Source organism: Falco biarmicus, chromosome 12 (genome assembly GCF_023638135.1).
Source record: "Falco biarmicus isolate bFalBia1 chromosome 12, bFalBia1.pri, whole genome shotgun sequence".
In the NCBI taxonomy this organism is placed as follows: Eukaryota; Metazoa; Chordata; class Aves; order Falconiformes; family Falconidae; genus Falco; species Falco biarmicus.
In genome coordinates this window covers 14002934-14016553 of record NC_079299.1, presented here as the reverse complement: position 1 = coordinate 14016553, position 13620 = coordinate 14002934, and the positions used below count along the sequence as shown (strand labels likewise).

Here is a 13620-nt window from a genome sequence, read left to right as displayed (position 1 = left end):
ATGTCACTTGAAGCTTCTTTTACTGAAAATGAGCAGGACTTAAGCTCTGATGTGCTTGTTTTCTTTTGACAGTGAAAACATGCCAACACTTACACTGCTAAGTGCCATAATGAACTGGCCTTCTATTTATTTTTTTAAATTATTATCATGCACGCTAGATGGTGCTCAAGTTAAAAAATGAATTGCAACTTTGATAAACTTTTCAGGAGACTAGCAAAATACAAAATACACGTTCTTCCTTTGCAGTACTTATAACAAGAAATCAGGCAAAACTGCCTGTTTACGTGAGTCTCCTCCTGACTGCCGATCAACATACATTTTACTAAAATTGTATTTCACTGGCTTTGTTCGTAATCACTACTGATTTTTAGTTGCATATTTATGAAATTTTTGCAGTCACTTCTAGCATCCTGCATTATTAACAGCTGAATCAATTACATGAATGTAAGCACACAGCTACAAACAACATGGAAATACATTTCACCAGCCATCAGAAATTCAGTATCTGTGTTCATGACAATACTGGCTAGTGGAAACATTTGAAAATAGATTTCTTTCTTCCTCAGTGATCATATTGGATTAACCTATTAGTTTATGGAAAACTTACTTGACATTTCAAACAGATAAACTGTACCAAGCATGTCACTGACCTTTATCCTAGCTGTAGTCTGAGTTTTGAGCAAATCACGGTCTTTTCAAGCAGCACAGACAGAAAGGTCTAAGCATCAGAGTCTGACACGAATAGGCATCCAGTCCTAGCTGAAGACTGATAGACCCTCCTGAACTGGCAGTGATTGAACACAAGTGGTCACGATCAGACACAGATGAGGACACAAAACTGATGAGGAGCAGACACTGACAGCAGCGCTGGATTGGTCACATGCAGAGATAAATACAGACATTAAATTAGTCAAAACTATACAGATGCTTGAATCTGGCTGCTACTGCATTGATTAATTTAAGATCTTTTCTATTTTTTCACCTTAGTAGCTCCTCATCAAAAGTTATTTATTTCTGCAAGGATAACAGTCCCTAAGTTAAATCCAGAGGCTAACCTGGGCTGTAGACAGATGGCCTTTTCCAGATCTCGCTGTGCAGCTGAGGATGCTACTGACCTGAACTATTTGTCTTCCATGGTGATCAGAGGTTCTTCTCTACTCCCCTCCCACCTTGTTAATGGATTCACATGAATCCTCTTCCTTTCATTTTAGAAAATACCACACAGTTAACCCCAGTTTTCAGGCAAACTTTGAAGCAGAAAAGAGCAGAATCCATGCTATTCTCTCTGCTGAGAGAGGGCAGACACCCCCCCACCCCCCCCACCCCCCCCCCCGCAGAGGATTAGTAGCAAGTAGCTGTTTCAGTGTGACATCTTCAGTCAGCATGGCTGTTTGCAAAGTGAACACCGACCCCACAGCCTTAGTCCAGTACAGCTACCAGTTCCAGTTTTGGAGAAATGATGACAAATTATTCCAGAGCTGCAAATCAATGGTCTAGGGAAAAGGAGGTAGGAAGCAAATCTAATTGAATTTTACAGTACTTCACAAATCCCCCTAAATATTTGCACAAAACCTGAAAGTGATCTTGATTCTTTTTATCCAACACCTGCTGCTCTGTCACTGTTCAGCATTAAAAAACAAATGACTCCAATCTGCTGGAAATAACAAAAGGCAAGAGAGTGTCAAGTGCTGTTTGCACAAAGAGAGCTGTGCAATAAAGTAGTTCATAAAATCATGAGCAAAGTTCACCTTTATCCTGTACAAATAACATTTCAACTTCCCTCTGTGTGTATAATGAAAAAAGCAATGTTTCATCACATACAACCATCCTGTAGCTTTCAGTGTATTACCCTATCTTTTTTTTTTTTTTTTGCCATGAAGTGAAAAGCATTTAAAAAGTTGTGAACAGAAACACCATAGATTTAAACGTGGGGAGACCATTAGCAGCTGGTAACCCTCACCAACCCCTTGATTCGGAGAAGAATACATCTTTTTCTTCCTCACATCAGACAACAGCACACTTTGTAGAAACTAGTGACATTCTCTCCTGTGCTAGAAATCCTGCATCTACTACCAGATCTTGAATCTCTCTCTTTTTTATCACAGACACTGCCACAAAGCTATAAATCTAAAAAGTATTTTTTAATAATTACAGGAGGATATTAGCCCTAACCTAAAGAGCTTACAGCTTAGCCTGCAATCCTACTTCAGGATTCTTTGTTGCCTTCAAGAGGATTTGCACAGATGCAGGAGTTTGACCAGAAGGCCATTTCTAGAGGCGTTATGCAACTTTACAAAGATTAATTCTACAGTTATTACAGTGAACATGAGATTTTTTTCAGAACACGCCCAGACAGGATAAACTGATCCGGTCAGGAAGTAATTTCTCTGCCTATGCAACTCCACAGTCTTATATACTGTCACCAGATTTGAACATCCAGAGAACGGATGGTTAAATGGGAGGTTTTGGAATAGCCTTTGGTTCTCTCCAAGGCACAAGAGAGAACTAATTGCAGAGTAAAGCCCCCTCTTTCACGGAGGATTTTACCCATAAGGAAACAGAGGGTCAGAGTACACTGTTGCAGACAGCACTTTGCTGGGTTGTCAGGCTGAGTGTCTTTGTCTTTGGTTATGTGCACCAATGAGTTTACACACTGGGTTTAGAACAGTATACGTAGGTTGGCCCAGATGGGCAGAAGGCTGAAATCAAATCAGCAAAATGAAAAGAGCTAGTGAATCAGATTTTCTCAAATTAACTGCTATTTAAAAATAATAAGCAACTGCAATTGATTCTCATTAGTGCATCAAGGGAAGATGGAGAAAATCCAGAGCTAGGCAGTCACTTCATTTATATTCTTCCACTGAAATCTTTCAAATTTAATCCACACAAGCAGTAAACAGGAGAAAGCTACTCAGCATTCAAGTGGGAGGTCTAATTACAGGCTGGCAAGGCATGTGCAATAGGAACAGTCGAGCCAAACTCCTCTAAGCCTTAAGGAAGGGTAGAAAAGCCAGAAATGTTGAGATTGCAACACTGCAGCAAGCTCCAGTCTTTGGAAGGCACAGTACAAAACCACTGGCTCCAAATACCTGAGAAAGTGAGAAGGTTTAAAATATTAATCTGGACTTGAATTCTGACGATTTGGCCAATATGCTATCCAGGCTTATTGAGCTGTAAGCCCACTTCAAATGCTCACTGACCTCACCCCTATAGGTAGAAATTTGTGGGTTTGACAACTGTGTCATATTTCAAGTAAGATCTGAGCATATCAGATGGAACTTTATCAGTAAAGGAAAGACCAGCAGAAAGGAAGGTGAAAAGGAGAGAGTAATGGAATAAAAATGACCTTAAACCGGAAAATGAAGAAGGGCTGAGGGAGCAAAAACTTCTAGATGCTTATAGCATCTTAAGTATAATCTTCCTTGACATCAGTCTGAAAAGTGAGTTAAAGTTCATAGAGATTAGAGTTCAAGGAAGCAAAGTAAACATAACACGGCAGGATTAGGGTGCCCGAGTGTTGGTGAAGCAGCTTAGAAGGGGAGTGGATCCAAATATGCCATTAAATGAGAGGGCTGTCAGTGTGTTTGTTATCCAGCAGCAGAACGGGAGCATCTCCAGAGGGCTCAGCCACTCTGAACCGTTTCTTAACACTCCAAACTGCAGCAGTGCCATGGAGCCTGCTTTAGCCACAGAACAAGACTGTGGTGCTATGGGTGACAGCAGCACCAGCCAGACAGGCTGTCCCCATACTTACAATTTCAGAATGCTCTAGAGGTGTCGGAGTGGTTTGTAGTGCCCAGTACACAGCCTGCACAAACGGACAGTCAGCAGTGATCCAGCCTTTCCTTCTCCCAGGCATTCAGCAGCGACTGAACCAAACCCAAACACAGTGGGAAGGGGAGCCACGTCCAGCTCTCCTTCCTTCCAAACATGTACAAGAAGAGGAGAGCAAGGAGAGACCATAAAAGAGAAAATATTTAACCGCGCCTTAACTGTACCCTTACAAATTGCAGGATGGAGTCTAGTCCACTTGAAAAGGCCAATAAATCCTGTGCTTACTAACAGGGAAAATAAACAATGGGGCAGGATTAACATCAGGCCCCTGCAAGCAGAACATGCCACATAACCACCTTATGGATTTTGGATTAAATGCATACCCTAAGGATCAAAGGCATTCAGTGTAACTTTTCTTAGATTCACTGTCTAAAAAGAGATTAAAATTCTAATAAAAATCTAGATTGAAAGAAATAAAACAAATATGGAGCCATTCATCAATATCGTAGCCTATAAATTTTCACTGCATCTGCCCCAGTAACTTACCTTATTGAAAAGGTGAAGTACGAGTAGTTTGTTCTTCCAATATGTGACTACTGGGCAGAGCAAACGTCACAAACGAAAGAGTTTGATCAATATAATACAAGCAAATGCAGTGTCCAGAGAACTGGAACAGAAAGGACTGCTCAAAAGGATGAGTGATCCCTCAGTAATGGACAGTTGTACCCAGCTAACAAAATAAAATCATGTTCAGTGTCCTATTCTGCTATATCCTGCTAATTTAAGGTTGGGCACTCTTTACTTCTTAGCTTCACAGAAATTCTTGTGAAATTTCTTTTTTTACTATTATTATACAGAATGTTCTTTTATGTGCCTAAGCAGAAGAAACTAGGGAAAGAGCCAGTTTCATCCCAAAGGTTATATGAACCACTTCCTCCACATTAATGAAACTATTGATTGAGATTACTGCAGAGCAAATCTCCAAAGCAATAACACAGCTAGCAAGCAGGGGGAAAAAAAACCCTACAAACAAATCAAGGAGTCATGATACTCCTCCAGGTTCACTGGGCTTTGGCCCTAGGGATGAAATTCTGGAGCTGTGAATTGCTAACTCGGTAGGAAGACAATCAAGCCCCAAAATCAGGCCCTAATCCTTTTCCTCCCATTCTATTGCCCAAAGCAGTACAAACTAAGATTTATTTCCTGCAGGAGATTTTGTTCCTTACAAGACTCTATTAAGCCACTTAAAGCCAAATGTCCTCATCACATAATACCTGTGCCAATTCTAGTACTTAAGGAACACCCCAGCTACACAAAGCAGACTCTGATTTGAGCATGTATCTTACAAACCACTGGCCACAGACAGTGCTTTGACCTGGTATCTAAGTTTTATCATCAATTAAATTAATAAAGAGTTTTAATTTCCATAAAGATCCCTCTGTTTAGCTTATAAGGAACACACAATATATATACACAAATAATGTATATTTGAAAAACCTTTGGTCTTGACACATTGGTAACAAGTGGCTGTAACGTAACAGGGTCCTAAAGCCCATGTAGGTCTTTTATGTTAAGTTGAAACGGTAACAGCCACTCATCTGCTCATCTCCTATTGTATGGAACAGCTGTAAGCACGTCTGCCTTCATGGAAAAGTGTCATGGTGTCACACTAATCTCCCAGAAAATGCATTCTGCATTTACAGTGTTTCATGAAAGTTTTGCATATGGTCTGCAGGGATCAAAACAGAACTCAGCTCCTAGTAAAATGCCCTCTCCCATAATTTCTGTTTTCAAGTAGACAGCACAGCCTTTTTATTTTTAAATCTTTTTTTTTCCCTTTTTTTTCTGACTGCTAGTGCAAAGCTAAGAAAAACACTTTATGTCCTTTCATAGCTGAGGCTTTGTATGTGCGATCAATACCTTTACGGTGAACTAAAGAATTGAGAAACTAAAGTGGGCTCTCAAATATGTATTTCAGTTAGACAAGGGAAAGGCTTTACAGTGGTATGTTGGAACTGATGTGTATCTTGGACCTCCTCCTTTTTTGACTGAGATTTCTTGTGAGCCTGATTAAAGATGCTTGCTTCCTCAGTTCCCCCAGCAAAGGACTGCTTCCAGAGAGCATCCCCTCCTTGATACCAATGCAACTCACCCAGAAGGACCAGTAAATTTAACTCGTCGCCAAGTAAGTCTAAACACCACAGAAGAACTTGAGTTTTGTTACTTGGAATCTGCACAGGTCTCTTTAGGGAAAGGTAGGGGGGTGGGAAGAAAAAGATAATCCATTCTAATGCACACACTTGAAACAAAAACTAGTGTGTGGACCAAGAAGCATGGATCCACATAAATTCTGCCTTCCCCAAGACATATGAGGGAAATTAGGAGATAGAAACAGTTGCACTGAACAAACCTGTGAAGCAGCAGCCATTACTTCTGTTCAGAAGCCCTTTGTATGATTCTCCTTCTGTGCAAAAAACATCCAGCTTATTTGGGGAAATTACTTCAGATGTTAGTAAGGAAGAGAATTCCGATTATGTCCCATATTCACATAGGGGCCACCAGTTCTAGGTGCTACCAAATTAAGAACATTTGGTTTTGATATTAATACCAACCCACAAAGTTTAGATGGGCCAGTGCACTGGAGACTGCAATGCACTGTAACTTCTAGTATTTTTTGTGGCCTTTGAGTCCTTTCACCTAGATTTCAGTTCAATCCTAAGTAGTTTTCTAGTGTTCCACTGCAATGACCAATACCTCATGTCTGTCTGTCCATGGCTTTTGAGTCTTCTTTCCTCATCCCCATTTCATCTACTTGTGCCTTTAACTATACTGCAGTTTCAAAAGTTCATGATTTTTCAGTCTTTTGATTATTCAATAGCTACTGTAAAACAGGATGACAGTGTCAATGCAGAAATATAGTTTCCTGCAAAAAGGGCCGAGTCACAAAGTTTGTACACAAAGACACTTTAATGCAAATCAAATAGTACTATGTTCCATTCTAAGGTGCTCCACATTCTTGAACACTCAACATTGAGCTTCCCAGTTTTACCGTTCCATTGAGAAATTCACGTTTAGTCTAAACAATAGAATTTTTAAGACAGGTCTTTAATGCTTCTCTTTTTTATTTAATCAGTACTGTATTTCAATACCAGCTGTTAAACTTTATAAGTAACAGGAGCATATTCTGCAAATTTGTTGATCATTGTATAGTACAACCTCGAAACTCTTAGCCAAAACCCATGTATTCCAAAATTACATTTCCTCCCTCAACATGCAACTTTTGAATAAAAAAGTCCTGACTTAGTCCAAAAAATCCCACTGTGCAAGTTATATAAACTCAGATCTCTCGACACCCACTCTGGCCTATGAAGACACAGGTTTATATAAAGGACCTTCAAAAGAAAATGAAAAATTAGTATTATTTTGCTGATATTTCCAGAGGATTCTAACACTTCCATTACTATAGCAGTACACATATATGAAGACACTGTGTCCACTATATCATACTACGCAATATATAGTATTTCTGAAGGACTATAATTTTCTCTGCAAAAGGCTGTGGCTTGTTATGCTGTGAATATATCAGACACTACTACGCAGCCATTCCATTTTATTTAAGCCTTCATACTTAGGAAAGTACCTGTGTTGAAATTATATTTATTAAAAAAAAATATCTTACTTTAGATTAATAAAAAGTGCACGTTCCAGTTCACCATTTACTGCTTGTTTGTTTCTCTTTTCAGTTTCAATACCCAGTTTTTCATAACATGCTGGGAAGTTTGGACTGCAGAAATGAAGGCTATATTTGCCCTTAATCAAAACACCAGTTTAAAAGATACTGGTTTATATCACCAACACATTTCAAGCAGTCTCAAGTATCTCAAATCTCCTTTTTCCATCCTACAGAAACAAAACTTTCATTGCTAATTAGGGGCCTTTAAAATTAATCTGAAAACAATATACTAATTTTTTCAAGAGAGCAGAATAGCTGTATAATTGAAATCAGCAACACAGACATTTTAAACATTAAAACAATCTGCCTACTATTTATATGAGACCTCTGGACACAAAAAGATGGTGCATTTTGCATGTTTTTCTAGCCCTGTATTTGCAAGAGGAGCGGCTGATTTTCAGACAAAATTTCTTATTTAGCTATCAGGAAAACAAATCATATTGCAAATGCAGTGCTGATGCTGCCTAGATTCTCTTGCTCACATCCACGCTAAGTACCAAACTTCTTGTCCTTGCTTCTGAGGTTTATATTTATACTCTTTGTCATTGTTGATGATCTATGTTAGCTAGTTATAAAATAATTATCTTGGGAAGCTTAATAAAAACAGTACTGAGCTCTGATTTGCTGTGGATATACTCTCATGGTTTATATAGGAATGTGTCATCTTTGCTTACAGCCAGTGGAAAAATCTTTTTACTTGACAGAAAGCATGGTATTACACATTGTGGTAAGGAGTGTCACAATTTCTACAAAAAATTAAATCTTTATGCCCAAACCCAGCAGGAACATGTCTTCAGCTGATCTTCCATCATCACTTCCAGTCGACATTCACAGGTAAATCCTGTATCCATCTCTGGAGAACATCTTGCAGGAAAGGTAACATGGAGAGAGAGCAGGTAAAGACAAAGGTGCGATACATGGCATGCAGTTTCTCTGCACTGTGTGCATTTTAGGGGAGGGAAAGTCTCTGTGCAGCTGCATGCAAAACAGTTTAAAGACAGCGCAGAAGTTATTCCAGCGATCAGTCTCCGTGCCTTACCGCCCCAAGGGGTGACGCTGCAACCTGTGAAACGGCTGCCAGGCAGGGGCACAGCATTACTTCCAGTGTATTCAGATGAAGCACCTCACCTTGAAGCTGCAAAGGATTCTTCCTTACCTTAGCTATTTGATGCAAAAGATAACGGTATCAGGCAGCTGGCTGCGTTAACAGGGCCATGTTACCAGTCTCTCTCCTCAGAGGGAAAGAAGAAAAAATGACTTCACATCAGACTATTACGGATACTAATACTTTTGTCAAAAGCTGAAACACAGAGAGATTTTACAAAATACTGGCTAGACACTGTAGCACACTGACTAAAAGAAATGATCTGAGTACAAGCTTAATAAGGCATGGTAAAAAATCCACCACCTTACAGCTAACGACACTTTGAAAATGAGTCTGCTGTGTGCGATTTCACTGATGCCTGAGGGAGACAAACCTCTTTCTGTTCACGGTTTTCATACTTTCAGTCAAACAGATTGCTGAATAATCATGTTTTCTTTATTTTAATGGGTGAAGAAGCAATTATAGAAAAGGTGTTCCCATATGTCATAGTTAATAAAGGCAATTCTTACTAATAAGAATAGGTTGTCTCCACTCAGTTATCTGATGAAAAGCCCTCCTGGTGTGAGGAAAAAGCAGATCCTGTGGCTAGAAGAGACTCCTAGGGCTGCACACTTCATCAGCTACTGGAAAGAACTGTAAGCAGATGAATCCCAGGCCTTCTCCAATTGACTTCAAATCAGTGACATTCACTAGGGTGCTCAGGGTACTAGAAGCACTTCATGTCATAATCTCTCCTTCATATTCACCCTTTTCATACTGGTGAAGAACACTGAACAAGACCTGGATCCATCACTCCAGAAAATCATCAGTAAGTCCCTTCAGGAGGTCAAGTCGCTTTCTTCTTTGAAGAAGCATCTGAGTCACTGTCTCAAGAGCTCAAATTCCTACATGGAGAGTATGGCTAGTTACAGACCAAGATCACAGATGCTCTTTCAGGCTGAAACCATAAATCGCATGGGGAGGGAAATAATTTTGGGGGAATCACTCAGAGGTATGAGACACCACTTAGATCTTTGTCTGATGACAGAGCTGAGGGCACATCCACAGTTGGATGAAAACCTGACATCTATATGACACCGTTAGAGCTACCTAATAAAGAGACGGGGGGGGGGGAAAAAAGTCTTGAAGCTCATCTCAGCTGACTATGATGTGTTCAGTGTCTGACTACCTCTTACAAAGCCATACGGAAACCAAACCTATTGAAGGACACAACTCGCCTCAGATAATCAACATGTCCCAACGAGGTTTACACAGCAGTGCTACACACTGGTTGCCTCTTGATTTCAAAGTGGGACAGAGATTGTTCACCTGTAAGTACCTGAGTAGAAAAAAGACCTGCCTCTGTTGCCATTCCCACTTTCAGGGAGATGGACAGTTTCCTACAAGTAGTTTCAAAAGGCACATCATCTCTCCAGGGTAAGTATCCACCTGTAGCCTTACAATTATGGACTTCAAAGCATTCTGCAAGACACCTTTTTATCCAGATGTATCAAAATGTAGAAATTATTTTGTGGAGAGACATTTCTGTTAGGAAATACTCTATTTCTTCATGTTTTCCTAGGAATGGCGTTCTGCTGGTTTTCACTGTTCAGAATAGGCTTCAAGAAATGCAAAAAATACCCAAAAAAATCGGTCGATGCTTGCAAATATACAGACAATGGGACCAGTTCCTACACATGCAACTAGTCCAGCTGGATGTTCACTGCCACACATAATACTTTCCAGGATTTTACCCAAAGCTAATACGGCCAGCTTTTTGAACACTGGCCACTAATTATGGGCACTTCCTAATTCAGTGTAAGTTTCAGAACTGCTCAACTACTTCTTGTCCTCATTTCAGGGTCTCGATGCTCAACAGTTCACAAAAACAAATCCAAAGTGACTCAAGCCAATACTGGAAAATATGAACACCCAACATTTGCAGCTGTTTTTCAAAATGCAAGCCCCTTAAGGCTAAATCCCACTTTAAAGACACTGCAATAGTTTTGAAAGCTGTGTATTTTTGTATCAAGCCACTAGAAGGCATAGACAAGTAAAGGTGGGTGGACTCTGCATCTACACCCCTTCAGTGCGGTCAGTGCAAACACTCCCTCCCTGACCAGCCAACGCTGATGACTGGGAATGGAGGGAATAGCAGGACAATCTGGGATAGGCCTGCACAGTGAACCAGAAGTAGCCCTTGCAGAGATGAGGGAGAACAAGGGCTGCTGTTGGATCCTGCCCAGAACACAGAACCCAGCCACAATCTGTCCGTACAGCATTTTTGTCTTGAAGATGTGGAAGGTCCTGTTGTATTCACAATTATACATGATTCTGACATGATTATGGTGCTGATGCTGTTATATCTTCAGTGCATGATAGTTCCTGGCTGTGTTCGTGCCTGCCTATTGTTCATGAGAGACTTTGCCTTTGCAATGATCGGAGAACAAGGTGTTCTGGAAGCTCTTTTCAGCTGTGATCTGGTGAACTTCTTACGGATTTTTCTGTAAGGAGGGAAGGAGGAAAGGAGGGAAAGAAGAAAGAGACAACAGAAGAGATAAATCTCAGTCTTTAACAGAAGACTGCTCAAGAGCCAATAACAAACATAACAAATACTCTTACCAGAGCAGGAAGGCTAGTTCATGGAAAAGTGACTTGCAGTCAACAAGAGTGAACCCTGTCCATCAACTGATGACTCACAGTTGTCTCCAACTAGTAACTGATAATTGCTTAGTGAAAAGTGAGTTGGTGTTAGACAATATTTGGACAATAACATTAAATTACATAAAATCTTGGGCCAGAATGCTCAAATGGTGCACCCTCACATTTCGTATCAATACAGGAATGAAGAACCACAGAGGAAAGTACCTCACTAGCACCCAAGTACATGTGTTGCCTCTGTAAAAGTGATGGACTGGGAGCAATTGTTATTTGCACTGTATCAAGCCTGCAGATAATGCATGACCCGAATCTCTTGTGCTTTTGGTATGAGTGCTTTTCAGATTCAGTAAATTCACTTTAATTTTAGACTCTTAGATGACAGGTGAAACATTCATTACAGGTGGCCATGCTGTTTGTATTGTAATCTTATACATCCAAGGATAGATAACTCTGAAGCAAAAAGCTTTGTTATGTTCCAACTAGACTGTCTCTCCACTATTATTAATCAATAACCACGATGCTGAGTGTATCCATGGTAGAGTATCAGAAAACACAGAAATGAGACACACAGAGTATGTCAACAACCACCTTCATTGGCAGAGTCCTGAATATTAGATGTTACTGGAAAATTACCTACTTTCTGAATTCACTCAAGACCAGAATCCCAGATTTTGTTTAGGTAGTTTTATAAATTACAGAGATTTTGAGCTTATGGAAATGAATTAAAGCAAACAGGGGCCTCTAACACGAAATGATACCAAGCTTTCTAATTCAAACTTTTCAAGTTGAAAATATGACCTGACTACAAACCAGAGGGTGCTGATGTGCCTACCTGCATCAGGGATCTGAGATGGTAACTCAAGAAGTGATTTGCCCCTTTCATCTTAGTGGACTGTTAACTCTGAAACTGAAAAATGGTGGCACGTGACACTGAAAATACAGGATCCGCTTAAAATAAATTCTATTGAATACTAAAATAATAATTTGCATGTTACGTTTCAAACACATATTTAGTTACTGGTTGAGTATTCCCCAGGAATGCAAGCTCCAGACAAGTAACCAGGTCACAGAAGAGAACATAATTGAAAGCAAAACAAAAAGTCAAAAATCAGGAGAATATACTGTGCTCTTAGAGGTTAAAGGGAGCCTGAAAAATACATTTATTTTGGTTAATGTATTTAAAAGGTGCAGAGAAGCATTCATTTTAGCTGCCTGAAAGATGGATGTCACGGGCATCTCATGGCCTGGAATACCAAATTGGGATTTAACATCATTCAGTAATATGTAGAACAAAAGAAAAGGAAAGGAATCACCAGAAAGTTAATTTGAGGTTTTTCATGTAATCCCACACAGACGCAAACTTACTGTTTGAGTACTGTCTCTACATAGTCATCTTAAATTAGGCCTAAGAAGATATTCAACTGATTGACAAGTTATTGCAGACCTTCCAGAATGGTAAGACCATAGAAATGCAACCTGAGGCCGGTAGAAACGTGTATTTCTAAAATAACGAGACAACTAGGTTTATAAATTCATGTGAACAGACAACAGCCATCACCCACACTGATTATTAATGGGGATAATTCCAGCAAAAGCTTACAGAACCAGATCCCTTTTGATGTATTAATTTGTAAAACGTTGTATTTATTTAGAGAACAGATGTGGTCAATAATCACTTGAGAAGCCCATGGTTTACAAAAATATTAGATAATTGGTTGCCCTTCTGAATTTTCAATATGGCAACTTCATGAACTGCCAAGGGGTTCCTACTAACGAAAGCAATTTGCAGCTGACACTAAATGTAAGGATAGTAAAGTATTTGTGATTAAAATTTGTGATTATTTTCTAAGGACAGCCAAGTCAAAAGATGTAGTTATTCTCATTAAATACTGGTTCAAAACTAGCATGAAAAAAGGCAGCACAAAAAAAGGGGAAGTCATCACATGATTACATCAAGCAAACCACAGAAAGAGTCAGCTCCTCAGTCTAAATGAAAGCAGCTTTATATAGACTGTCAGATGAACCAATCTGGTATGCACTCTAAAAAGACAATCCAGTAGTTCTATTTAAACAGGATTGTGAAAATGCTTCCAGAAATTAGCTTTCTGGGATATAGCCTTTCAGAAATAAAACTGGAAGAATGAAACTTTCCACTGACTTCATTAAATGTAATATTTAAACAACCATTTCACTAAAAGCCAGAGCTGTTCTTTTTACTGCAAAAAATACAGAGGGTGAGGGAACTGATTCTTTGCAATTAAGAATTTAGCAACTAAACACAGTCAACCTTTTTGAGAGGCACTGATCAGGTTTTATAATTCTGTAGAGGTTTATTTTTAATACTTAAATATGCAGGTTGTAATAGTAG

At 39.5% G+C, this 13620-nt stretch overlaps 1 protein-coding gene across 3 annotated transcripts in view; it reads right to left on the bottom strand.

The window, feature by feature from the left end:
- Positions 1 to 6734: 6734 nt before the first annotated feature.
- MTA3 (metastasis associated 1 family member 3) overlaps positions 6735 to 13620 on the bottom strand; it is a 135920-nt gene continuing 129034 nt past the window's right edge. For all 3 annotated transcript variants that reach the window (XM_056357434.1, XM_056357436.1, XM_056357435.1), the window contains one exon: positions 6735 to 11095. In XM_056357434.1, coding sequence (XP_056213409.1) covers positions 11084 to 11095 — 12 coding nt within the window. In that variant the 3' untranslated portion in view covers positions 6735 to 11083. The remainder of the gene's footprint in view (positions 11096 to 13620) is intronic.